This window comes from Macadamia integrifolia, chromosome 5 (assembly GCF_013358625.1).
Source record: "Macadamia integrifolia cultivar HAES 741 chromosome 5, SCU_Mint_v3, whole genome shotgun sequence".
Classification (NCBI taxonomy): Eukaryota; Viridiplantae; Streptophyta; class Magnoliopsida; order Proteales; family Proteaceae; genus Macadamia; species Macadamia integrifolia.
Window position 1 is genome coordinate 8081365 of NC_056561.1, and position 18080 is coordinate 8099444.

General features: G+C 41.3%; 1 protein-coding gene across 1 annotated transcript in view; it reads right to left on the reverse strand.

Moving 5' to 3' along the window:
- Positions 1 to 18080, reverse strand: part of LOC122079531 (extra-large guanine nucleotide-binding protein 3-like) — a 26948-nt gene that overhangs the window by 4255 nt on the left and 4613 nt on the right. Inside the window, exons 3-4 of the mRNA XM_042646069.1 lie at positions 4877 to 4981; positions 4585 to 4770 (exon numbers count right to left, since the gene is read on the reverse strand). Coding sequence (XP_042502003.1) covers positions 4585 to 4770; positions 4877 to 4981 — 291 coding nt within the window. The remainder of the gene's footprint in view (positions 1 to 4584; positions 4771 to 4876; positions 4982 to 18080) is intronic.

Genomic DNA, 18080 nt, shown 5'->3' on the forward strand with positions numbered 1-18080 from the left:
AAAAAAAAAAGACACAAAGGAAAAGATAATTTTGTCACTAGAACATAACAAATGCATTGTTTCCAATTTGCATATTTCCTTCAAAATGATCTGGTCCAAATTGTAACTGACAATTAATAGGCTATTGGAAAACCAAAAGAAAATTAAATCTCCAACACAAAACAAACAGATGTAGCAATAGACTGAAGGATGAGAAGTGATACTGAACCTGGCCAACTTAATCATAACTTCATTTTCCATTTTGTTTTCATATTCCAAAAAAAAAAAAGGGGGGATGATTTTATTTCTATTTATAGAGAATATTTTAAACTTTGTCTTTTCTAAGGGTAAAAAGGCTAAAGTTCCTCTGAACAACCACATCTTGATTTTTTTCCAGCAAGCAGGTTAATGACCTGGATCTCTGTTCTACTAAATCTTAGACTTTCCTTTGAATAATATATGAATCCATTGTCAAAATAACCTAGACATATAAAAAGAGCAAAAGAGCAACCAGTGCACGAGGCTCCTACTACTGCAGGGTTTGGGAGGGGCAAGTTTTGAACTTGTGACCAACATGTGGCAATAGTGCAACTTAACCCTTGTGCCACAGGCTCACCCACTAACCTAGACATATACAATAATAATATCCAAGGAAAACAACACTGATAAGGATTCCGAATTTCCAAATTCTCCAGCCATAGAATGCACTCGACACTCGACCTCCAAACTCCTCGGCTGCATAGTAGCTGCTAAAAGAGCAGCAAATGTTAGAATCATCTTCCTTTTTCTCCTTTAAATTTAAAGTTCTGTTTTCAACTTGAAGCTGGCCGACCGCCCGCTCGTAAGTGATGTGATGGTCAATCGATCCAGCTTTGGGGTCCCCTTTCAGACCTGGTTATTTCAGGCCAGGCTTGCCATCAACCCGGTAATTCCTGGCCCAGATATGACCCTGATCTGGTACATGGAGTCAACCCAGATTTGGGTAAGTATTTGGTTTCCATTCTTGGTCCCTCAGTCCGGCACAGCAAGGCACTATCTCCCCATCGAGCAGCATCTATTCTCAACCCAGATTTTGTGCAATGAAGATCTTCTAGAAGCCATCCAGCAGTCCTCAATTTTGGAAGAAAGAATCTTCATGAAGAACATCTCAGCAAGCTTCCGTCGAATTCAGCAAGTAGGACTAGTTTCCTTTTTGTTTGTCAAGTTAGTTTCTATTTTGGTGTCTTAGGTTAGTTTTCATTCAAAGTCATTAGTTATTAGTTTCTAATTTGTTCTTTCTTGGTTAGCAACTTAGAAGTTTTATTCCAGCTTTCGGTTTCCTACTTTGGAACATACTTTTAGAGCCTAGAAAGATGTCATCAATTGTAAGGAAAAGAGATTGAATTAACGAATTTTGAGTGTTAACTCTTGGCTGAGCGAGCTGTATTCGAGTGGGTGAGATGCCTAACCCAATCCTTTCTTCTTCCCCCTTCTCAACCCTCAATCAATTTCCTTTTTTGTTCTTATTTTCTTCTTCGTTTCACAGCTGTAAGAGAATATTTGACGGTCTAATGAAGGTGATTTGAAGCCCAGAAGATCAGCTTGCAGATCAATTTGGAGCACAGCCAAGGAGACCAGATCACCAGATCGATCTCAACTTTTTCAGGGTTTGACCAAGGCCAGATCTCCCACACCTGAACCCTGATCAATCAGCCCTTTGGGGGTTTTGTTCCTGACCTTCGGAGTCCCCTTCGAACTGCTCTTGGTCCCCATTGGAGATCAGTTGTAGCTGATGCAGGAGTTCACCAAAGTTTCCTAATTGGGACCAATCTTCACATCTCCCAAATCTGAGATCAAGTCACAAGACCCTCGGGAGGGTTTGATCAGCATATCAAAGGGACCACTCGACCAGCATATCAGGCTCCTTTGAGTCTTGGTGTGTGAGAAAACAGACCAATTCCTATTCGGCACTGTTTTCCAGGTTTGGCCTAATGTGTTTGTTGAGCAGATCTGAACTTAATTTAAGGAGTATGGTTTGGAGTGCTTAATCAACTGGGGTTGGTTACCTAGTGTAAACCAACCTTACATCATGGACACAAATTTGCAGGTTCGATCTGTAAACAGGACAGAACCTCTGAAATTGGAGCCTTATCTAAACTGTTTAACCCTAACTGCCAACCTTCTCTGTTTCTGGTTCTTTCCCTATTTCCTGCGAGAGCCAATCTCCCACTGGCTCTTCCCTGGTTTGGGATTAGACTTCATTATTTGGTGCCCCCTTTTCCAGTTTCAACTGAAATTTCAAGAATCATCTATATCAACATGCCGTAGTTGTAGCTAAGAGTTGAGAATAGAGTCCAAGAGAGTACTAGGCAGGAACTAGGGGTGTCAATATATAAACCGAACTGGTAAAACCGGTCCAAACCGCCCCGATTTAGCCCAATCCAAACCGAACCGAGCTCTTATTGGGCTGGTTTCGGTCTGTGTTTTTCAAACTGTTCGGTTTTGGCTCAGTTCGGTCTAAAACAACGGTTCACCTTTTAACCTGGTAACTGAAACCGAATATGGAAACCAAGCCAAACCAAACCGGCGAACCCGAACTCTAAGAAAACCTACTCCTAACCCTAAGTATATAAATCCTAAAATCCCTAATCACCAAATCCTTATCCCTCTCTATTCGTGACCCCAGTGATGCCAGCCTCTCTCTCGTCTCTGGCTCTCCTCACCTTGATCGGCAATGGCAACGGCAACGACAATGGCAATAGCAACAGCAACAGCAAGCTGATTCTCTTAGACTGGCCTCTCTTCCCTAAGACTGGCCTGGGTTTAGGGTGGACAGCACTCATTCTTCTTGCAGATAGCGGCAGCAGTGCATAGGGTTTCTTTGAGAGCGGAAGAATGGGGCAGTCAAATAGTCGAATGTGTGGAACTCCCATCCAAAGAGATACAACCCTGGATCTCATACCTGCCGAATGTGTGGGAATCCTCACAGATTGATTCGGAAATATGGGCTGATGACTTGCTGCATGAAGTGCTTTCCTTGGCTTTATGCCTTTATCAAGTACCATTAGGTTAAAGAATGAAACCTTGCTTTGCTTGGCTTTGCTTGGCTTGGTGATAGTTTTTAGATCTCTCACAGCTTATGATCTTCTTAGTGGTTAATGATTTATTGAAAGGGTTGATGCAATACATGAAACTGTAAAACCAAGAAATTCATAGCTTTGGTTCTTAAAGGAACACAGGTCTTTTTTATTATTGAAACTGAAAAAAAAAAGGATGGGCAGTTTGGGCTGATACCGGTTCCATATCATGTGAAAAAAACCGAACCAAATCGTAACAAACAAAAGAACCCAAACCGATAACGAACCAAAACCGAACCGAAACCAAAAAAACCTTATTGGATTGGTTTCGGTTAGTGTAAATCACACACCGAAACTGGTAGAACTGAACTGAAACCGATCCAAACCGGCCCGTTGACACCCCTAGGTGGAACCATACTAGACAAGAATCAAAATTGAGGTAATTTGAGTATTTACCAAACACTACTCGAGAGCTGTAGTTATGAGTAATACCTTCTAAATCCAGAAAAGAAGATTGGAAATTTGAGTTGAAGGTGAACTAGAAAGGTGAAACAGGAGCTGTAACTTCTCAAATATTTACCAATCTGGATAGGGGGGCTTTTACAATACTCTCACCCAAGTCAAATGACTAAATCCATTTAAATAATATTTCAAATGAAGATTTGGGTGGACCGATGGGTCCAGGTGCAGGGAAAAAAAAATAGACCAATTGGATATCAGAGCAAACAATAATGTATAGAGGAGCTATGAACTAAGAAAGCAGGCTGAAACTAGACAAGAAAATAGGGTAGCTGCCCAGAACTAGAAAACAGGAAGAAGATAAATAGAAGGAGGAAAAATACACCTGGGAATTAGAATCTGAGAACTAAAACAAGCAAAAGGGAGGAGATATCAATCAAACCATCCTAACTGGTCTCCCACAAGAGCAACCAGCAACCATGAAACTTAAAAACTTATATTCATCGTATTCTAATCGAATTTTATTTTTTTTGGAGGGCGGGGTTGGGAGGGGGGGGGAAGGTACCCCATTTATATTTATTTGCTAAACAGAAATCGGTTGAGACTTGGATTCCTACTCGCAAACTGAAACTAACCCAAAGACTGACAGCAACTACTCCTAATCAACATCTATTGGTAGTTAAAACTCCTCTATAATAATAAATTTCAGTTTTAAGAAAAAAATACCCCAAATATTAAGCAAAATTCCCAATCTATCCCTACTGGAAGAGGTATTTAAATTTAAGCTTGGTTCTCCTTGGCCTGGGTTCCAAACAGATCTTGTTTCTCTAGCCAGGCTAGTGCTACTGCATCAACTAGTTACAGAACAAACTAACATGATATTTATATCCATGTCATGGGCGGAGTAGAATAAAATACAGATTAGGTGGAGTATAATAAATACAGTACAATCCATAACGCAAATAAAACATTGCACTCATGATACATTGATTTAAAGTAGCAACAAGAACCTCAGTACATGTAAAGTTTGACCTCTGTACATTGAATAGACTGGAAAAACCAGAAGAATGCTTAAATGCCAGAGGTCTACCTGCTTGAAGATAGTGCTGGTTCCAGTCCCTTCCAAGCCAAGTAACAGAAGCTTCTGGACTCTTCTCTGCTCCAAATACTCAGGCACAGACCTACTTGAAAAGGTAGTCGCATCTTCTTTTGGACCATTGGTGTTTCCCGGTGGTACAGGCAATGAGAATAATGAATAAATGAAACGAGTTGATGCCTGCCTAGCAAAGACCAGTCTCAACTGATTAACAAACAAATTTTACAACCATTGTTGAATGTAATCCAATTTATAATTAGTTTAATTTCAGAAGATGGAACTATACCTTTCCCCATATATTTCCTTTTATGTTATTCTGACCTTCTTCCTCATAAGAACCATCATCATACACCCAAAAATGAGTATCCTGGGGGCACTGAACCTTGGCCAACTGAAACGAAAACCAAATGAGACTGCATATAGGAATAGGAGATAATATATCCCAAAACAACGAAACGAGATGATGATGAAAATAAGATGGAATACAGACAAATCTCAATACCACATATAGGAGATAATATATCCCAAAAAAAAGGGCAATAAACCGAGTAAGAAGAAATGGAGGGGCAGGGTTGAGGAAACAAAAGAGGAGGCGGGAGAGAGCATTGTTATCGGTAGCAAGCAGAACTAAAGTTTTACCCTTTTTTCTTAGGAAGAGAAATGGCAATAATTCAACCCCTCCCCCCACCACCCCACCCCACCCCCCCCACAAAAAAAAAAAAAAAAGAACTAAACAATATATTAATTTAAAAAAGGAGTGGAGAAAGGCCTCCGATTTACATCTCAGATATCTACAGCCATGGAGATCCATATCCAAACAGCCACAGATCTTGTGAGGGAGATTATCAACTTAAAAACTCTCTCCTGATATAAGTCATGTTCTTTGAGAGTAATCAGCAGCCTGGTTCGCCTTTCTAAAAACCAAGCAAACAGAAGTCTGTGCAAAACGACTTAGGGCCTGTGCGTTTTCATATGGCAACAATCAACTCTCCCATGGCACATGCTTTTTCAGTGTGATGAAATCCACTTCATTGTGAGAATCAGGTTGGACTGGATGATATCATACTGCAAGCCAAGGACTCTGCCACAAGAATTCCATCATGGATCCCTTCCAAGTCGTGAGTATTTACTGATTCATTCTGACTCCACCCCCACCCAAGATAGCAAACAACTTGCCTTGCACCATCTCTACCCACACACGCATATCCAGCACCATCGCAACCATAAGATGCATCAAAACTAATAGCAACCCATCTCGCAATTAGCGGGGCCCACAAACACCACGTAATAAAGGGCCCATAGGAGATGGGCTGAACAGTCCGAGAAGCAGAAATGGTATAGCTTTTTGGTAAGTCTGGAACACAGATTTGAAGTCCCTGCATTCTTGCCTGAACATCATTGTGGATAAGCCTCACCAACTCAGCAGCACAATGCTGCATCCCCATGAAAGACCATTTATTTCTTTCCCCCCATAAACGGTGGCACAAAGCTTGACCTTGGAGACCTGAGCAGTGAATGAATCTCCATAATAGTTCGTGGCAGCCCACTCCAAGATTTCAGGCCAAAAGGAAATGGAGAAATCTCTTCAGATTTGGCACCATGGTTGTCACCGAGTCTAGGCAATCCAAGGCATTGGAGGGTTCCTGGGCGCAAGGCAACACCAACAAGGCGTACAAGGTTGACAACTATGTTTGGCACACAACAAGCACTTCCTCCCACAGTACTGCAGAGTAAGGGCAAGAAAGGCTTTCTGCTCCTCCATCCCAAAGCACACCCCCTGAATCAACTTGCTAGTGCTGTGGCCTTGGGATTCTTAGCTTAAATCACATAAGCCCCCTCCACTTGGCAGTTAAAAATGAAGGATGTTAGGGTTAGAGATGAGGGAAGAAGATGGAAGAGAGGAAGGAAGAAGAAGGAGAGAAGATGAGAGAAGGAGAGACACGGTGGGAGCCAAAATCATGAATGAGCTTTTGCTCATCTCACCCACATTAGATTTAAACATTGTTTAGGGAATTACATATTCCTCCCTAAGGGAGGTGAAAGGTAAATAAGGGAAATAAAGAAAATTACATATAGGGACCACTTAACACCAGACAGTTCCTAATGTACCCTAACACAAATATTCTAACACTCCCCCTCAAGCTGGTGAATAAATGTCATACATTCCCAGTTTGCATAAGAGGATACTGAACTGGTGAGGAATGAGTCCTTTGGTGAAGATGTCTGCCAATTGCCACATGTCCTCACAAAGGGTGTGCAAATATTACCAGAATCAATCTTCTCCCTGATGAAATGCCAGTCCACTTCAATGTACTTTGTTCTATCATGTTGTACTGGGTTGTGAGCAATGCTTATGGCTGCTTTGTTGTCACAGTAGAGTCTCATAGGTCCTTCAGTGTCATACCCCAACTCGAGAACCAACCAACGCAGCCAAGTGAGCTCACAAACAGCAAAAGCCATAGCTCTGTATTCAGCCTTTGCACTGGATCTAGTTACAACCGGTTGTTTTTTGCTTCTCCATGTAACCAAATTTCCTCCCACAAATGTACAATAACCAGATGTAGATCTTCTGTGGAAATGGATCTAGCCCAATCAGCATCGGAAGTCCTTTTCTTGGAGAGAACTTCAAGTGTCTGAGGATACGGTACACAGCTCCAAGTGCCCACTCTTGGGTGCATGCATAAACTGGCTCACAACTCTCACTGCATAAGAAAAGTCTGGGCGAGTTAGAGACAAATAAATCAGTTTCCCCACTAGTCTCTGTTATTTCCTTGCATCAACAAGGGAAGGGCCACAATCCTCTCCTAGCTTATGATTCTGCTCAATAGGAGAACTTGCTGGTTTACAACCCAGCATTCCTGTTTCCTTCAACAGATCTAGAACAAATTTTCTCTGGCATACATTGATTCCCTTCGTAGACCTTGACACTTCAATACCCAAGAAATATTTCAAGTGTCCTAGATCCTTGATCTCAAACTGTTCAGCCAAATGAGCTTTCAGCCTAGTTACTCCTCATTATCATCTCCAGTTACCACAATATCATCAACATGCACAATCAGTGCTGTGATGGTGCCATTACCTCTCCGGGTAAATAATGTGTGGTCTGCTTGACTCTGGGAGTATCCATTTTTTAGAATGGCTTGTCTGAACCTCTCAAACCGAGCCTTTGGTGACTATTTTAGACTATAAAGTACCTTCTTTAGGAGACACACCTTCCCATCTACTGCCGGAAACTTAAAGCCAGGAGGAGGCTGCATATACACTTCTTCCTCTAAATCCCCATGGAGGAAGGCATTCTTCACATCTAACTAATATAGGGGCCAATCCCTGTTTGCTGCCATAAATAAAAGAACTCTTATTGAGTTATATTTGGCCACAGGAGCAAAGATCTCCTGATAGTCAATTCCATACACTTGACTATACCCTTTGACTACCAATCTTGCCTTGTACCTCTCAATAGCACCATCTGACAGGTAGTTGACCGCATAGACCCATCTACATCCAACTGAGGTTCTCCCCTTGGGAAGGTCAACCAATTTCTAGGTACAGTTCTTCTCAAGAGCCATTGATGCGGATCCGGGTTCCAAGAGATTGAAATCGGATCGCTTATGGGTCCCAAGAATGATAAAATATCTCAATTTAATGGTTGAGTGGCATTCTTGTAATTTCAGAAACACTCAAGCACTTAAAAGAGAGGAAAATAAATAGTAGGGTCAAACTGAAATAGCAAATTAGAAGAGGAGAGGTAATCTGCAATTACTAAAGTAAAGAGGAAATAATAGAACACAATTTCTAGGACAGGGGTTTTCTTGTAATTATAAATAACTGTCCTTACTTGTAATTTTAGAAAACCAGTCTTTCTTCAACCTTAGGACACGATAGAAACTAAGAAACCAGTGGTAATAGGAGAAACTTCAAATCGTTAGAACCTGCTCAGCTCTTATCGGATGGACCAGAAACTCCAAACGAGGCCTGGAAGTCCTTTGGCCTCTTGATTCCGGCAGACAAGTAATTCAATCAGCAAGCAAACAAGGAACCACGGCACCTGCAACTCAGATCTGACGCAAGAACAGAACCAGGTCTTGAAAATCTGGTTAGAAACTTCCAATGGAGATCAGATCTTGACTGAATCTGTGTGGGTGGAATCAGTTCTACCACATGAATGTCTTCTCACAATCTGCAACTGATCCGAAGAGTAACCGTAGAGATCGACGACAAAAACAAGAGCTGGAAATACCGCCCAGAACAAGGTATTCTCAGGTTTGAGAAGTAATCAATGATGAACACATTTATATGTGAAATCTAGGGTAGTAAAACATGCATTTTACATATTTAGAACGGAGCTACTTTGGGTTTTACTCTCTTTTTGCAGGTTTTATATTTTCAAGACCTTAAGGACTAATGGGTGCTATATCTCTAATTTTACACGTAAAGAGGTCCTGTTTCTTTTCATGGTTGCGAAGAGGACGAAATTCTGAGCAAGATGGACGTGTTCAATTAAAAGTACACATTTGTTTGGTCAACCGTACAAGTGATTGTTTTCGGGCCAAAAAAAGAATAATGGATTAGAACTGAACCGAGATGCAGAACCAGCCCATTTGCAGTTGTCCCAGGGGTACAAAAGAATATTCTAAATTCTAACAAGGATCGATGGACCATACCCTTAAGTGATTGAAGATTCATTTTTGGTAACAACTACCTAGCATAGTTGGTGAGTTGTGGTGTGCAAAATCCCTTCCTTATTAGGAGGTCTCAAGTTCGAACCTCTTGGTTGCTATTTTTTTTTGGAGGTTTTTTTGGGATATTTTCTCTCTCCTACTCATCACTCAAAGGAGGCCGGCCAAAGGTTTTCTTGCTCAAGAGGAGAGAAATTAGGAAATAAAAGAGAAAAATAGGAAAAAAGGGGAAAAAAAAAGACATGGCATGGATGGAACTACCAAATATTATCCAAATCGATCTAATCAAGGGAAGAAAATCATCCAAGAAGGGGGGCTTTGAGCAAGATTGAAGAATAAAGAGAAAAAAATGGAAAAAAAAATATAGGAAAATCGTGGGAGATCTCCTCTCCTACGATTCTCTCTCTTCTCTCTCCTCTCTCCTCCACCTCACAATTGTGGGCCCCCTAAACCCTAATCGTTGGTCTCTCCCTATTTCTCTATAAATAAAAAAGGTTCAAAGGGAGAGCATGACTGGTTATTATTTTTTGTGCTCTCTTTCTCTCTTCTTAGGCGCAATTCTATTTTTAGGGTTTTATCTCTTTCTCTAGTTCTCTTCTCTAGGTTTAGTCTCTTTTAGTTCTTCTTACTTTTTGGTTAAACACTTTTGTAATGGAGTTTTAATTAATGAATGCAAGTGTTCTTTCATGTTTATGGTTTATGGTATTGTAATTTTAATTCTCTAGTTCAAGGTTTAGATCTAGGTGACAAGATCCAAGCTTTGAAGGATCTCTGTTCAAGTTCAAGTTTCTCTTTCAGATTTGTCTTCTCTAGTACTAGCAATTTCAGATTTGGTTTATTCCAGTCTGGTTTTTAGTACTGGTAGTATTTCAAATCTCAATCAAGTTTTCAAGTTCAAGTATTGAAGTTCAGGTAGGTAGGCTTCTCATAAGTCTTCTCTCCCCCCCCCCTCTTATTCCCTCTCCTGACTATCCTTTCCATCTTAACTTAGATTTTTAATTTTAGTCTTTACTTTATTGTTTCCCTCCCCCCCCCCCAAAAAACGGTCCTTGGCTAGATGCATGTGTTGGCTTTGCCCCTCTCTAGCTATGGACCATCCTTTTATTGCATTTATTTTTAGTTATTTACTTTGCCTCCCTTTCCCTAAAGCTAAGTAGTGAAGCCCTTGTAAGAGTTATACTCTAGTCAAGTAAGGAAGCTTGTATTATTTGCAGTGCATCCCTCGGGTTAAGTAGAGAAACCTACTTGTGTGCCTCTCTCTAGCCTTCGCCCCTTTTTATTTTATTTTATTGATTTTATTTCAGCACTTTTTTTTTCCTTCATTGCTTTTTAATTGCGTGGGTTGTTTATTTTCAGTTATTTATTTATTTAATTTTAATTGTGTGGCTTGCGTATTTAAATTTTTAGATGACGAATGGCTAGGACGTTATTTTAGATACATATGTTTAGGACGGTAGTTAGAATTAGATCACAACCATTAATCGGTTCACTTTCGCATTATTAAAAGAAGCCAAAAATAAAGTACCTGCTCTCCTTATGTTCGACCTGTAGCTACACTAATCCGTACGCTTGCGGTTACATTTTAAATCCTAACAATCAACAAAGAAATAAGTAGTATATCAGAGAAAAGAAGAAGATAAGAAGGAAAGAAGAGAAGAGTTCAGGGGAGAGAACTTCAAAGTGGGAGAACAAGCTTCTCGACAGCCATACCATTCATTCAACAAAATTCAATTCTTCAAAAATTGTTCATTACTAGAGTATTACAAGGCTTATAAAAGAAAACTCAAGCATCAAAATGGTAACTAATTTAAAATGGAAACTAACCTAAAATTAGAAGCTAAATAATACCAAAAGAAATTGTTTCTAAAACCAAAAGAAAATCAAATCAAAGGTAAACTTTGCCTAGACCCATCACCCAACTGAATCAGCCATCATTTCCTCTGACATGGCTTGTTTCCACCTAGGTCAGACATAGCCTCAGTAACAGTTCTGGGGATGGAAGCAGAAGATAGAGCGGTTGTAAAAGCAACACCTGTAGGAGTGAAAGCATCATAGGAAACAAACTGGACTATAGGATTAGTACAAGCTCTCTTACCCTTACGAACAGCAATAGGAAGATCCAACTCCAAATGAGGGGAAGAGATGTTACCTGACTGAGGAAGAGGAAGCTCAGGATGTGGAGACAAGAAGGACTCTTGGCAGTTCTTCTTTGTCCTTCTTGTGTACACAATAACAGGTGCCTTCTCTGTACAAGGTTCATCCACAGTAGCAACAAAATGGAGATTTCTTCAGTTTAAGAAGAGCTGTCCATTTTGAAGGGGTTGGGGTTTTTGGGAAGGCAGTGTACGGATTAAGAAGTGGTGTAGGGGTAACAGGAATAACCTGATCATCAGGGACATAAGAAAGTTCATAAAGATAATCTAAAGAAGAGGAAGAAGAGGAACGAGATGACAAAGAACATCGCGGAGAAGAAATAAGGGAAGAAGAAGGGGAAGCCATAGGATTTCAGTAAAGATAATGGGCATACTCCAGATCTGAACCATCACCACTCATCGGAGAAACTGAACTAGGTAAGGACACAGCTAGTCGAGGCCGATCAAGATCCCCCTTGATCATAGTTCCTAACTGCAAAGCAACCCAAGCCAAAAAGGGCACAAAGCGGCATTCTTAGCCTGAAAGCCCACCACGCTCAAGGGTCTTTTCTGCCAGAAGGAACCATAAACAGGGATTACTTGCAAAAGGGTGTGGCCTAGACTGTATCCTTAGCTAGTACAGGTTCAACCCGAACAAGAGGGACGGCCAGAAGAGGAGATTAGCCGGAGAGGGAAGAGAGAACTGGCTCTGATACCATTTTAACTCTAACTCAGATATTTGCAAATGTCTTGTTATTTTCTGAGCACATATGGCTCTATTTATAGAAAATCTTACAACAATCCATAGAAAATCTTACAACATTGGATCCATATTATACGGACCCCACACCCACACCCACACCCACACCCACACCCACACCCACACCCCACTTAATCATACTGGACACGGACAAAGGCTTTTACAAAGCACGAGAAGATAAGATACACACAAACCAAGATGATAAGTGGGACCATCCACTATCAACATACAACATAATTATACATTGGAATTATCAGAGCTATCGGAGCTACTAGCTGGGTATGAGCTGGCAGTATCAATCATCATTGTAGGCGTCGAGCAGCTGTTCAATACGTGGATCAGTGAGTCTGCCTGTTTGATGAAGTTCCCATGCAGTATCCATTCAAAGAAGGAGATGGGCAGGAACCTTAACTTGGAGAAACATTATTTGCAGAACACATAGTGTGTAAAAAGGATCTCCATTCATTTCTGTGTCGAGCTCGAGTGGAGAAAAGATTATAAGACCTGATGTTTAACACATGAAAATCAGGAGTGTAATGAATATAATGGCATGGTTGTTGATTTTCAAAGGTTTGGTGAATGAGAGGAGGTCGGTGGAAAAGGATTGTGACGTGGTGTTGGTTTGGGTTCTCTTCCATAGTTTTTGAGAGATGGGAGGAGAAGAGATTAAACCAGTGATTTATGGGAGCAAAAAGCTGTAGGAAGGTCAGGATTGTGATATTGGGACGTGAAACACCTCAGTTGGGAAACATCCATCAGGAAGTAAACTAGTGGTGGTGCTAAGAGGAAGGCTTAGAGCAATGGTGTAGGCTGAACAGAGGCGCCAAAAGATACATTTGGAGATAAGAGGAAGGTCTTGAAGTTCATATAGGGTAGTAAAGGAGAAAAGGGTAAGGAATGGGTAGTCAGGGTGGAAAGAACTACCTGGTAAGACTATTCCTTAACGGCAAAGGGCGACTTTGCGGAGTTGGATAGTCGTAGTCTTATTGTAGGAAATGATTTTCCTCTGGGTTAGTCTTGTAGGATTTCCGGTGGGAGGTCTGGTGGGAGAGAACAGCAGAGGTTATGACTAGGTGGTGGAGGTTGAGGTTGAGAGGTAGAGGTCCAGGGGTTATGGGGAAGAGTAGGGGTATGTTAGTAAAGGTTAAGGTAGGTTGCTCCGACAGCTCTGATAATTCCAATGTATAATTATGTTGTATGTTGATAGTGGATGGTCCCACTTATCATCTTGGTTTGTGTATATCTTATCTTCTCGTGCTTTGTAAAAGCCTTTGTGCGTGTCCAGTATGATTAAGTGTGGGGTGTGGGTGTGGGTGTAGGTGTGGGGTCCGTATAATATGGATCCAATGTTGTAAGATTTTCTATGGATTGTTATAAGATTTTCTATAAATAGAGCCATATGTGCTCAGAAAATAATAAGACATTTGCAAATATCTAAGTCAGAGTTAAAACTCTTTATTTTTACCAATATCAATGAAAAAAGGAGTAAAAGGCAATGGAGTAAGAAATGGGATGGCATCAGCAACCTTTTCACTTTCATTTCCATTCTCCCCCTGAAAAGGATGCTAATGAGGTGCAAAGTAAAGGGCAAACTCAAGAAAGGTGACATCTTTGGAAAGAAATCGCTCGCGAGAGGAAGGGTGATAACACTTGTAGCCTTTGGTGGTGGAAAAATACCCAAGAAAGAGGCATTTTAAAGCCTTGGGATCAAGTTTGGTGCAGGAGGTTTTGTTAACATGCACATAACAAACACAACCAAACACCTTTGGTGGGAGAGTGAAAGCAGAAGACTGAGGAGATAAGAGTGCAATTGGGTTTTGAGACCCAAGAATTTTGGTAGGCATGCGATTGATGAGGAAAGCCGCAACAAGAACGACTTTAGCCCAAAAAGTTTTAGGAACATACATACCAAATAAAAGACTTCAACCAACTTCTAACAAATGATGATTTTTCCTCTCAGCTACCCCATTCTGTTGGGGTGTATCAACACAAGCAAGTTGATGGATAATACCTTGTCAGTAAAAAAGTTGTAGACCACTATACATGTACTCCCCCCTTTATCAGACCGGACAATTTTGATCCTGGTTTCAAACTAGGTGTGAACCATTTGATAGAAGTTTTTGAAGGCATCATAAACTTCACTCTTATGTTTTATAAGAATGGTCCAAGTAGAACGAGAAAAGTCATCCATAAAAGAAACAAATAGCGATGGCCAAATAGGGAGGTAGTAGGACTAGGTCCCCAAACATCAAAATGCACAATATGAAATGGAGCAACAGATCTATTACCATGATAAGGCTAAGATGAGTGACAATGTTTAGTAAAAGTACATGATTCACAATGAAATACATGAGTGGAAGAAAAAGATGTAAACAAATGAGGTAACTGTTTCCTCATAACAACAAAAGATGGGTGTCTCAAACATTGATGCCAAAGCATCATAGAGTTGATAGAGCTGGTATCACTACGGCCACATGCGTAGGACTGTGGTGTAGACAAAAGAGGTAACTGCGGCCCAAGACTATATTGGCCGCCCTCCTCATGTCCACTGCCAATAATCCTCTTCGTCCCCAAATCCTGAAAAAGGCAATGAGAAGGAAAAAATGTGATACAGCAATTCAAGGTTTTAGTTAAAGTGCTCACAGACAATAGGTTCAAGGTAAGGTTAGGGACGTGAAGAACAGAAGCAAGTGAAATGGAAGAGGTAAGAGGAATACTGCCTTTACCAGAGATAGAGGAGAAGGTCCCATCAACAACCAGAACCTTATCCTTACCCGAACAAATGGAGTAGGAATCATAGTAATGTGACCTACCAGTCATGTGGTCAGTGGCACCAGAGTCGATGACCCACAACGGAGCTGTGGAAAGTGCCGAGGTGGTGACATGCATAGCAGAAGCTGAGGCATCCTGTGAGATAGATGGGCTATCAAGCTGAGACATGAACTGGCGAAGCACTGCAATATCATCCCTAAAGAAGGAACTAGTATATGTCTGTACGGGACTTCTAGTATCAGTCTCTGTCATAGTAGCATGGGCTGTAGCCCCACCTATGCGGCCACCACGTGCGCCAGTAGATCCCCCACATGTACTAGGACAACCATGAAGGACCCAAGACCTCTCTCGAGTGTGGCCAGGTTTTCCACAATGGTCACACTGCCATCTATCCCTATCGTCTCCACGGGAGGGCCCTTGACCTCGGCCGCCTCCACGCCAATCTCTGTGAGTAGTGGAGGAAAGAGCAGAGCTCTTAAGTGAAGGTGTAGAAGTCATGGCAACTCTCCTTGTTTTCTCACTCAGAAGTTAGCTACACACCTCATCAAGTGTAGGTAGGGGTGACTGGCCCAAAATCTGTATCCAGATCTGCTCATATTCTGAATTCAGCCCTCCTAGAAGTATCAGAACACATTCTTTTTCAAGAGATCTATAGACCTTGGCTTCATCATCAAGATTGGTCAAATGAAGATCTCAATAATGGTCATACTCCTCTCAGAGTCCTACAATAGTATTATAGTAGTCAGAAATAGACTTAGTCCCTTGCTTCATGGAGAATGCCTGCTGCAGAAGTGGGTAGTCTTTCACAGAGTCACCTACCCTATCATAGGTACTAGAGACACTCCCTAATATCCTTGGCAATTTCCTTCCTTATAAATCTCCTGCCTATCTCAGGTTTCATGGAGAAAAGAAGCCAAGTCATAACAATAGAGTTTGCAGTTTCCCATTTCTGGTATTCGGGGTCCGCGACAGCGGGAGCCTTGATAGCCCTAGTAATATATCCTAGCTTCCCTCTACTCCGCAGGGATAGCTTCACAGAATGTGACCAATCCAAGTAGTTGGTACTATCCAACTTCACAAGGGAAATTTGGGTGTTAGGATTATCGAAGACAATCGAACTAGGGTTGGTACTACTTGACCAACCCGAAGTAGCTTCCAAAAGTTCCGTTAGATCAGACATAATGCAAGAATGCCCTTAAAAAACACTCCAAGGGGAAATCCAAGGCAAGGGGGAACAACAGCCCCAAAGAAAAAACCTTCTTCTCGGAACTTAACAAGAAAATAAGCTAGTAAATCATAGAGACTTGATGCAAAGCCAATAAAAAACCATTTCAAACATGGAGCTTCATCCAAAAACCACACACAAGCATTATATGAGAGAGAACTTCTAGCAAACACAACCCATACATAATCTACCATCCATTCATACCATATATTCTGAAAAAAAACAGAGTCTGGCGGTAACTGGCAGCGGGTGGAAAATGGAGTAGTGCTCCAACAGCACCCAACGACATGAAGCAAGGCTTTGGGGGTCAAATATAGACCCCTGGGTGATTCCTTTGAGCCAGTCCAATCTCCCAATGCAGCATGGATGAGAGAGAAAGAAGAGGTCGAACCAGAGAGGGGTGGTAATACTGTTTTGGTCTTCTTCTCTCCGTGTGAGCTCCAATCCGTGTTTGCAGCCTTCATATCTCTCTCCAAGTGTCTTCAACTGGTTTTCATAGCTTCATTAGGCTTTCCTGTATACTCTTTTACATAGTATAGCCTCTAATGGACCCTTCTTTCTTTTAGGGTTCCATCAGAGACTTAAAGAATGGAGCAAGAAGAAAAAGTCGACTCTCAAACCTTTGTACTCCTCTGATACCAAGTTAAAAATGAAGGATGTTAGGGTTAGAGATGAGGGAAGAAGATGGAAGAGAGGAAGGAAGAAAAAGGAGAGAAGATGAGAGAAGGAGAGACACGGTGCGAGCCAAAATCGTGAATGAGCTTTTGCTCATCTCACCCACATTAGATTTAAACATTGTTGAGAGAATTACATATTCCTCCCTAAGGGAGGTGAAAAGGAAATAAGGGAAATAAAGAAAATTACATATAGGGACTACTTAACAATAGACAGTTCCTAATGTACCCCTAACACAAATATTCTAACATTGGCCACTTCCCTCTTTTGTTTAATAGCATTTCAAGCCATAGACAGTGTGTAATGACCACTGGGATGCTCCTTCCAAGACACTATATCCTTTCTGTTTACTCCAAATTTCTTTAGGCTGCTAATGTGGCATGTGGCCAGTGGCCAGTGGCCAGTGGCTGTGGGGCTTGAAGAGGTCATATGAGGGAGGGGAGGTCCAATGACCATTTGAGATAAGAGAAGGGCACATTGTTCAAGTCTTTTCGGCCAATAGCCTCAATCACATTCCTGCTCACAATTCACAAGCTTTCCAACACTCATCTCATGAAGCCATAGATCCAACATAAGAATGTGTCTCTACCATCAGCAATGAAGTACTTAAAGGTGTCTTACTTCTTAGAGAAAAGACCCCTCCCTCATCCAAATGGAATCTTGCCACAAGTATCTCTCCACATCCAGACTGTCCACAAGGAGTTTTCACTTGTAGCCAAGTTCCATATGTGACAAATTAACCCTGCCTTGTTCCAGTCTTGAACCCTTCACAGACCCAATCTAGCAACTCTTTCTCAATTAGCATGCAGACCTCCTTTGGAAACTTGAACACCTGAATCCAAAACAGGAGGATTCCTGTGAGGATTGATTTGAAAAGCTGCAACACACCCCACCAAAAGAAAAGGCTCTACTTCTCCATGACCTGAAACGATTATCAGTAGCTTAAAGGAAAGGAGCACAATCAGTCTTAGAGAGGGAGCTTGTGATTAGGGGCACAAAAGTTAATTGTGCACTCATAAAGCTTGGACCCTTTGTTTATCCTTGCTATATCCATATAAAGGTAAACTTTAGGCTTTATATTTTGTTGAAAGTATGATTAGGGTTTACCATTTCTTTGAAAGTATGTATGCACTACAAGCAACCTCTGGTCCAAAGAGTTATGCCACCAAACATGGACAATCATAACCAAGAGAATCAAGCAGGGAACATGCCTTCTTTCATCACTAATCTCCAGACGCCCCCTCCCCCCA